General features: G+C 36.1%; 1 protein-coding gene across 1 annotated transcript; it reads left to right on the top strand.

Moving 5' to 3' along the window:
- Positions 1-307: 307 nt before the first annotated feature.
- On the top strand, positions 308-4,217 carry LOC136272689 (sodium/myo-inositol cotransporter 2-like). The gene is made up of 10 exons (XM_066074790.1): positions 308-475; positions 597-802; positions 888-1,023; positions 1,112-1,219; positions 1,463-1,613; positions 1,796-1,964; positions 2,211-2,426; positions 2,522-2,539; positions 3,498-3,612; positions 3,707-4,217. Exons 1-10 carry the CDS (start codon positions 412-414, stop codon positions 3,814-3,816), a joined length of 1,293 nt encoding a protein of 430 aa, XP_065930862.1. The 5' UTR covers positions 308-411; the 3' UTR covers positions 3,817-4,217.
- Positions 4,218-9,786: the final 5,569 nt, after the last annotated feature.

The raw sequence follows: 9,786 nt of genomic DNA on the forward strand, positions 1-9,786 counted from the left end.
GCTGGCGTTTATTTGTGCGTCCGCTTGTTTCATGTTGATATCGATGTATGTTCGTTTTACATTTATGTCTGGTGGCTTTACTTTTTGTGTTTGATTTGTATTTAGATATCTTTGGTTGATTTTATGTACATTTATTTTGCAAAGAAGACTGTTGGTTTTGCACTTATGGTCATTGATAACATTATTTTAGATTGTTGAATTTAGTTTATCGTTGATTTTGTAAAATTGTATTTTTTACCCTTTCCGCTGCCCATACTTTTACTCATTAGCAAATAATCCAATATTTCCACATTATGACGTAAATTGGTTTCGGACTGGGCCAGGGCGCGTTCCGTTTGTCCAGTAGGCAAGTGCGTTGGACATGACCCGATATTCTACTGTTTCTTTTTTTCAGGGGGACTTAAAGCTGTGATGTATACAGATACCTTCCAAACAGTGGTCATGACGCTGGGCTCATTCGCCTTAGTAGGAATCAGTAAGAGTAGTATTATATTTAATATTACTAGTAAGTTAAAAAATTACTTGTAAATTATCCATTTATTTTTTTCGTTCAACAAGTCCAGCCCATTTCCTTTTAACTGAAAAATCTGCTGCAGGTTTTTATAAGATTGGTGGATATAACAACCTAAAAGAGAAATATATGGACGCAATTCCTTCCATTCGGAACCCCAACAGTACATGCGGATTTCCTCGGAGTGATGCGTTCAATATTTTTAGGGATGCCGTTACGGGAGACAACCCGTGGCCAGGACTTCTTCTGCAGTCCAGTGTTGGATGTCTTTGGTACTGGTGCTGTGATCAGGTACTGGTGACGGTCATTGAACAGAAAACCCAGCAGAGATAAACGAATGTAAAATGTCATTAACCATTTCGCAGTATTGTTTTAGGTGATTGTTCAAAGATCTCTTGGAGCCAAGAACTTGACTCACGCAAAAGGCGGATCGATTTTGGCGGGCTATCTTAAACTTTTGCCATTGTTTATGATGATCTTCCCTGGAATGATCAGCAGGGCTCTATATCCAGGTAAGCAGGATACGTAGGTAAATGTATGTATTACCCCACGATCTCTGAGTATATTCGTACAATGTTTTTTTTTTACGCCGTTCTGTAGACGAGGTGGCTTGCGTCGATCCAGAGGAATGTAGGAAGGTGTGTGACAATCCTGTTGGCTGCTCAAACATCGCTTACCCCAAACTGGTTCTGGAGTTACTGCCCTATGGTAAGTTAATGGAAATTTAATATTTTTAAGGCAATTTATAAATGTGAAAAAAAAATGTTGGTTTTATTTAAATGTGTTTTCATAAAAGAGATGAAAATAGTTACTTTTTTTATTAATTTTAAAATATTTAAATCTTGAAATTGAAAATGTTGGTTTACAATTTAGCAGAATATATTGATCATAACAAGTTACCTTGAGCGTACTCGGTGATCTCATCGGTAATCCATTCTTTCTTTCCAACAGGTGCCCGCGGGCTACTGATGGCCGTGATGCTGTCCGCCATCATGAGTTCTCTGACCTCGATTTTTAACAGTTCTAGCACCATCTTCACCATGGATCTCTGGCGGCGCATGCGTCCACATGCTCACGAGCGTGAACTTCTTATTGTTGGAAGGTATCGCTTTATTTGTTATGATTTTTTTTTCGTGAGCATGAACCCCTATCACAGAACACAAAACCTACTAACACATCTCGACAATTACCAGCAACACTAGTACTCAATGAAGCTAAAAAGTACTGACTTGAAATACCGGATTGGGTATATTGAATTTCTCTCTAACTCTTGTAAATTTTCAGGATTTTCATCTTGTTCCTTTGCGCTGTCAGTATTTTATGGATCCCACTCGTTCGATCTTCACAAGGAGGCCAGCTGTTTAACTACATCCAAGCCGTGCAGGGTTACCTAGGAACACCTATAGGAGCGCTGTTTCTCCTTGCCGTCGTGTGGAAAAGAATGACAGAACAAGTAAATTTTCATCCTCTGAAAGTTAGGGCCAGTCTCGCATACACCCACTGACCATAAGCCAACTCGCTTAGTTTTTCTCATTCTCTAGAATGATACAAACCCCATTCCTCTAAAATTAAGGAATTTCATTTTCTAATTGGTGGGCTGAAAATAGTCACCTATAATATAGAATGGAATGTCGATAGGTGCTGAAATGTCGTACTGCATGTAGCCTAATACATGCATATCTCATTCTGTATCGTTTAGGGTGCATTCTGGGGGATAGCTATCGGTCACACCTGTGGCATCATCAGGATGGGTATAGATTTGGCGTACCCCGCTCCCGACTGCGGGGAACCGGAAACAAGACCCGGAGTTCTGTTGAACGTCCACTACACGTATTTTGGAGCGTTGATGATATGTGTCACCTCTATCGCCATTATTGTAATCAGCCTTCTGACGACGCCAAGGACCGAGGAAGAAGTGAGTGCGTCATCGTGTATTGACAACTTTACTTAAATTCATATCAATTAATCAATTTGTAAATATAAATTAAACATTTCTATTTATGATTCAAGCTTAAAGGGGTAACATGGTTAAAGCCTGTCTCACACAGAACACGGTTGGGCACACGGTTCCAATACGGTATACTCGGTTATACACGGGTTGACTGGTACGATTATTGAGCTCCAACCGTGCCTGGGGATGAGTTGGTACGATTTAGACTCAAATGTAGCACGAGTATGTACGAACAAAACACGGATATACTCGGTCAAGCAAGGTTTGTCACGGTTTGTCACGGTTTGAATACGATTTTCATACGATTGTTGTACGGTTCCAAGTACGGTCTAGTACGGTCTGTTACGGCCTAGTACAATTAAACACGACTTTTACTCGATTAACTGGACATTTACAGGGTGTACATACGGTCCCACCGACTTTTGTTCGAGTTATGCTCGAATTATCACACATTTGTGTATGTTTTGATATAAATTGACTCGTTTTGATGGCTTGGCTTCATAAATTTTCGAATTTTCAACAGAAAAGTTCATTCCACGAGTGAGCTCAACCGTGTCAATATCGTATATAAAACGTATGGAATCGTGTGAAACCGTTCCCAAGTCCTACATCCAACACTCGGATTAACACTTAAATGTCACACGATCACCGTATGATTCACACGAGTGTACTCACACGGTTTTATACGACCAATGCGGTTTCATACGATCGCCATTCGACTAATACGGTTCAAGTACGAATTATACATGGTCAAGTACGACCAGGCTCGGTCTCTACGTCTGTACAAAACTTCATGTGCGGTTGTATATACGGTCTCGTACCGTCTCACACGGTCTTGTACGATCGCTAATATGAACATACACGGACATGGCACCCGTGCCAGTTTTTTAAAAGTGTAAAAAATCATACACGGCTTTCACGGATACACTCGAATGGCCCGAGTGTAAGTCGGATAAGGCCACGGTTGGTTCGGTTGTATGTACGGTTTACACGGGTGGCCAACCGTATAAGCCGTGTGTTCTGTGTGAGACAGGCTTTACAAGAATCCGAGGTGATTCGTTGGAAGATAATTTGGAAATGAAAAATTCCAAAGATAATAGAGAAGAACCACAAAGTGAAGGTGTAAACAACGATGCAGAAAAGCAAAAAGGTATCTGTTTTATCAAAAAAAGCAATTTTAAGCAAAGATACTAGTTTTATGAATTTGTAAGTAACTGCTATAATTGTTAACATTTTTTTTCCAGATGAGTCGATTGAGGTTATGGACGATACGAGCGATGACCGACCCACGTGGAGGCGTTGGCTGCATGGACCAGATTTGTGGGATGCCTTCAAAGAGTCACAGCCAAGATGACCCTCACATTGGACCGGAAATGACGCAAAAGTACCTGAAAGAGTCGCCAAAATGGAAGACTGTATTGAATATAAATGCAGCAGTGGGTCTTATTCTGACCGCCTTTCTGTACGGGTTTTATCATTAACATTAAGACAACAAGCCAATTGTAATAGCTATTTCAGTGTTGTAAAAAACATTTATTGTGCCAAAGGATAAGTGAGATTTTTTCATGACAGTCAAAAGTACTTCAACAGTTCAAGTGCCTGGAACAAAGACGAATAGAAGGCACTCCACATGGAGAAGTAATCTGTATGACTACATGTTGCATATTATTTTTATATAGATTTGTGTAAATGACATTGCTTGTGTGAAAGAAGTGTAGTATAACGTATATATAATAGTAAATAATAGTAAACATTTTTATTTATGATTGTAATTTGTAATCGTAGCGTGAACATGTGATGAATGAAGTAGCGTGTACTCCGATAAGGTCAGAACATTCTAGACTGTACGGAAACTCAATAATTTCTACCACTCTACATGTGCATTTAAGTTTAATTTTGCTCAAAACCAACATGAAAAGTTATGTTACAACAACCTACAACAAAGCAAAGCAGAGAAAATTCGGACTAAAATTTTCAGATTTTGTTTTTCACTGACATATTTTTAGTAGTACTGTAATATTCAAAATTAAGATTTTATTTGTTAGTCAACATAATTTTGCATGTTTTCTGTTGGTTTTCTCTCACTTTTGCGTTTAGATATTCGAATTACACACTACCAAAATATCGAAAAATGCTTAAAAACGATAAAAGGCACCATATCTCAAAATTTTGATCATTGACCTCATATAACGTTTATGCCTGCAGAGTAAGGTCAATATACCTAGTTTAATGCTATAAATGTTTTAGTATTATCATCATTCAGTTTTTTGTAAAATTGAATCAAAAAAGGGTAAAAATTTAAAAACTGATGGAGGAAATTCGGACTGGAATATTTATAAAAATTGTGAATGAAAGCTTAATGCTTTGTGTCTATTTAGTGTCACTGCCATTCATAAACTGTGTTCATTTTTTAAAAGAGTTTAACAATTATTATTTTTTTCACAATTAAGAAAATCCCAATCATAGTGTAAAATTTTTAGGGACTTTTCTTAAATTTTCAAAAAATATTCAATGGCCGTTATCTCAAAAAGTAGGTCATTGACCTACTTTTTTGAAAGTGAAAAATAGCACTACCATGATAGGTCTTTTACACACAACAGATGGTTTTTCATTTTCATCAGTGGAAATTTTTTTCATTCTGAGTAAACGTATACCTAAACACCCACTTCAACATACTAATATTCCAAGAAGTCCTAAGCAATACACGTCCCTACCGGTTTGTGGAAATTGTGAAAACAATGCACTGTTATGCAGAATATCGAACCCGAACATTAAAGAATTGGAATATAAAAAATTAATTTTCTCGAAAATATGTCAACCAGACGCTACAAAAGTGTAAACTTGGTATGTAGTTTGACATTTTGAAGCTGTTCAGCAAATTTTATATTATTCCTCAAACGCATAAAGAAAAAAAGTGTGGAAAACTGAAGTGGGACAGACAGACGGACGGACGGAAAGACGGACGCAGAGGAAAGCTATAGTCCCCTACGGTGAAAACCGGTAGGGGACTAATAACAGACTCAATTTAGTATTGTGCAAACATAGTTCGGTCTTGTCCATTTGATGATCATCTTGAAAATTGAAGGAAGAAAACTTACTTTTTACCATAGAGTGGGTCTTGGTACCATTTTTAGACGGTGGCTATAAATAGCCACGGTCTATTGCTACGGTCCTGACCGGAAGAGTATTTCTCACGGGGACCCTAGCGAATAAGGAACGATAACTCTGTTAGGTATGCAGTGTTACACGCAATGTTTTATCTATGTGTCGATTTCAGTATGAGAACTAATTTTAATCTTATCAGATATTTTAAGCATTATAGCTGCTAATTATTTTGTACATATATTTAAATAATTTATGAAATTGTGTTTTATTTTAAATGAGCCGTTACCCTGTCTGCTTACGCGGTATCGATAATTTATGCACCAACTGCCACTTGTGACGTTAAACTCTGTATCAGGACTGCATAAACTATATCACTGCGATAATTGGCTAAGAGATCTCACAATAATCGCTTTTTTTTATGATGTAAACAATTGTCAGAAACACACAGATACTGACAATATTAATGAATATTACATAAATTACATTTTATTGAGCTTTAACCGATCAGTGGCACGCTTTCTTCTACAAGTGTGCATGCAACTTACAAAAAAATTGAAATTTACTATACAAATGTGTTTAATTTTGGACTGACCTGTGATTTACCTAATTTTGTAACCCACTCAGTCTATAGGAACATTAATTTTATTAGAGGCACCTCAATATTCATCAGACAATATTTACTACTGATGTTAACGCTTTACTTGCTGCTGACTTTCTCTCAAACACGCTAATCGATAGACCTCGGATTGTAAAATTCACGTGCAAATCGAGTCGCCATTTTACATTGTTATACTTTCATGTTAAATACTGAAATCTGATTGGTTTAGACGCAGTTCATAATTTGTTCTATTACCCTCAGCGTTAGCAACGCACTTAGCAACGGGTAACATTACGAATTGTTACATGCGCGAAAATCATGCGCGTACGGTTCGCCTTAGAATTCACGTTATTCCTATCTAAAAGCAGTGATGTTTTCTTTAAAATTAAGACATTCAGTATAACAAAATAAATAGTGCCTGTTTGGGAGGATAACAGTTGAAATTGACACCCCTCGAAAACCATTGTCAACCTCCGCTTCGCGTCGGTTGACAATGGTTTTCGAGGGGTGTCAATTTCAACTGTTACCCTCCCAAACAGGCACTATTTATATAATATTACAAATATACATGTATAAACAAACCACATTTTACGATGTTTCAAAGAAATAAGGAATTAAAGACATATGCTCAGCTGTAAAACGTCTTATGGATTTCACGTCGTGTCAGAGTCCTGTATCTCTAGTTTGCAGCAAACGCTAGCTTTTTTGTGAGAAAAAACAATCGGTTCAACTCATGCAATATTCTATATACATTTATGGTACATAGTGTACGGTAATGTCAGATATAATAATTTTGTTCACTAAACAGTTTTTGACGAATCTTTTCACAATAAACTGAAGCGAAGTACAATCTGTGACTTTAATCCATATGCGCCCGTCTCTGCTATTAGAGAACCTTTTCTTTGGTTTTGGGGGGATTTTTTCACTATCAGATAACATTATTTACACATGTACGTAAATATCGCCCCGTTTGTTCTCAAATAATTTTTAACTCGCGAGTACAACTCTATTATGAGCTTTCTTCGACATTTGTTTCCATTTATAAAATAGGCGGGCCTATATAAATGCGTCAGTTTGTCGCGACTCGGAATCGAAATACACACCAGCTAGAAAGTGTCATCACTCAACGAAATGCTACATCGGCCGTAGCGTATACATCCATGCTATATTTGCGATAAATAATGAAACATGAAGGCAAAAAATGTGCTTCAAAGATGACTGTAGTATTCTGCTGAGCTACAGAACTATAGCTTTCCGGAAATATTGCCGGGATTTTCGAATTCTAGCTTTAGATCTATTGTATAGTACATGCAAATAATAAAATGAAATTTATACACACAGATGTACAGTCAAAAAAATAACATGCGTTCAACTTGGATTTTGTTTGTTTGGTGTTTTTAAAAACTAATTTTAAATAACTAGAAAAGTTTAATGTAGCAAGTAAATTATGCGTGTTAATTAAAGTGTACTGAGAAGCGATAAAATATACATGTGACTTTACCAAATTCATTCAAATGATTTCAATAAATCTATAGCTAAATACAATAGGACAAATATACTTTAAAACGTTGATTAATGAAACTGCCGCGACTGATTATTGTATGATATTTTTTTTTCAAATTTTTATTCACTTTCGTTGTGAGGAAATGGAAATAATCCACCACTAAAGTCGAAGATAAAATATTGATTGACTCTTCTGTTTCATGATGACGTGCATTCCAAAAGCAATACCAGTTTTATCAAACAGGTTCTTGTAAACCATTCCGATATATGTACACCTAAATGTATTAACTGACTATGAGGACAAAAGCAAGTGTGATGGTCCACGAGACTGCAACTTTTTCCCCGTAAAGAAATTTAGGGAAAATGCTGTCGAGAGGGACAATAAACATACTACATGTATGCCCAAATAGTTAGTAAAAACCTGATAATTATTTTATCATACCAAAGCTTTATTTGTTCTCGTTACTTTGAGAAATCTACAATATCTCTAAAGCACAATACATGTAGTCCAATCCACACTTTTCAAAAGTTGTTCCCCTTTGCGGTATGAACCAAAAGGTCAAAAGGGAAAAACCAAAATCCCTCTTCTTTATACAATATGGGCGTACTGTGATGAAATCGCTTTGGATTTGATTTATTCATTCAATATGTGGTGGCAATCCACATATTTAATGAGTCATTCTGGGGTAATAAAAATACATAATATGTAGTACATGTATTACCGAAAACGGAGTTTTAATGTCAACTGATATAGATGCAAACATAATTATAGATACAAACATATAGATACAAACTTCTATACTACAAAGGCTACTGTGATAAATCTATGGGCTTTCCCCAAAAGATGGCGATAAAGAGACACAACATTTGTAAAATGTGGATTGTGATCACAACTACGATTTCCACAGAATTATCCATGTAGGAAACTCACGACCAGTTGTGCGAGTATGCATTAAGTATTAGTACATGTATGAGATACTGGCTGTGGATTTTCGACAACAATAATTACCATACATGTAATCTGTCACTTTCAAACGGTTCCACCGTCTAACAGTACTTTCAGTACTTTGATTTTTAATAAAAAAAAGATAGACATTTACATGTTTTATCAGGATGCGTTCTTAAAAAATGGTATGATGACCCGCTCTATAATTAACTATAGTCTGAACATCCGATTTCATTAACATTTTGTTGCTCAATTAGTATTTACATGGATATTTTGATGTCTTAATATCAATTAAATTTGAAGTCAATTTTTGAAGGTTTAGCCAATACTGAATGCAAATGATATGTTTAATAAATGTAACAAAAGTGATATTTGGAAGGGAAAAAAATGTGGGCTTTCCAGATGGACGCAAGTGGTTTTATGCCTCGTCTGATTCCCACACGTTCAAATTTTAAAATAATAATGAGCAGTGTTTATCATTTGAGTAGAGGAATAAGGAAATGACCAAATTCACCAGTCTTCTTGTTGGCGCAATTTGTTTGCGAAAGAAACAAACCAAAACTTTTCAGATTAAAAAAAGATTCTAAAACCACCAGGAAATCGATGTGTCCGGGAACAAAGCGATATCAGACCATTAACATTATCGGCGATACAATTATAACCACTATCTTTATCCTACAAAATTCTAATTTCGCACCTTTTTGATGAAAAGAAAATAACCAATCGTTGACGACCTTTTGTTTAAAACCAACCAATTATATCTACTCAAAATATGTCAAGTGTCTTTCAGTGTGTTTGTATTATCTTGAACAAAAAGGCACAATGAGTGAAATCTAATCTTGCGTCACATAAAACTAACTATTTCAAAAAAAGTTAAGGACATACTTGTTGCCGATAATTACTTTATCAGTCTGTTTTTTAACAAACCCTATTCATTATTGAAACTATACTGGGTACATTTTGAGAGAATCATATTGGTTGAAGCAGGCCAGTGAAAATTTAACAAATGTCCAGCAGTTTGATATCGCCCATTCTCACAAAAAATATAAAAGGCGTACTCATGTGCGTTTTGATCACTGATCCCAGATTTAGGACTCCGAGAACATAAAAAAGGCAAGTATTTAGACCATTTCCCTATAGAAGTTAATAATTCAAAAAAGGGCGCTTCGATA

Source organism: Magallana gigas, chromosome 2 (assembly GCF_963853765.1).
Source record: "Magallana gigas chromosome 2, xbMagGiga1.1, whole genome shotgun sequence".
Lineage (NCBI taxonomy): Eukaryota > Metazoa > Mollusca > Bivalvia > Ostreida > Ostreidae > Magallana > Magallana gigas.

Coding starts and splice junctions, on each gene's coding strand:
- LOC136272689 (XM_066074790.1), top strand. CDS start 412: ATGTATACAGATACCTTCCAAACAGTGGTCATGACGCTGGGCTCATTC. Junction 1,024..1,111: donor CAGCAGGGCTCTATATCCAG/GTAAGCAGGATA, acceptor GCCGTTCTGTAG/ACGAGGTGGCTTGCGTCGAT. Junction 1,965..2,210: donor GGAAAAGAATGACAGAACAA/GTAAATTTTCAT, acceptor TGTATCGTTTAG/GGTGCATTCTGGGGGATAGC.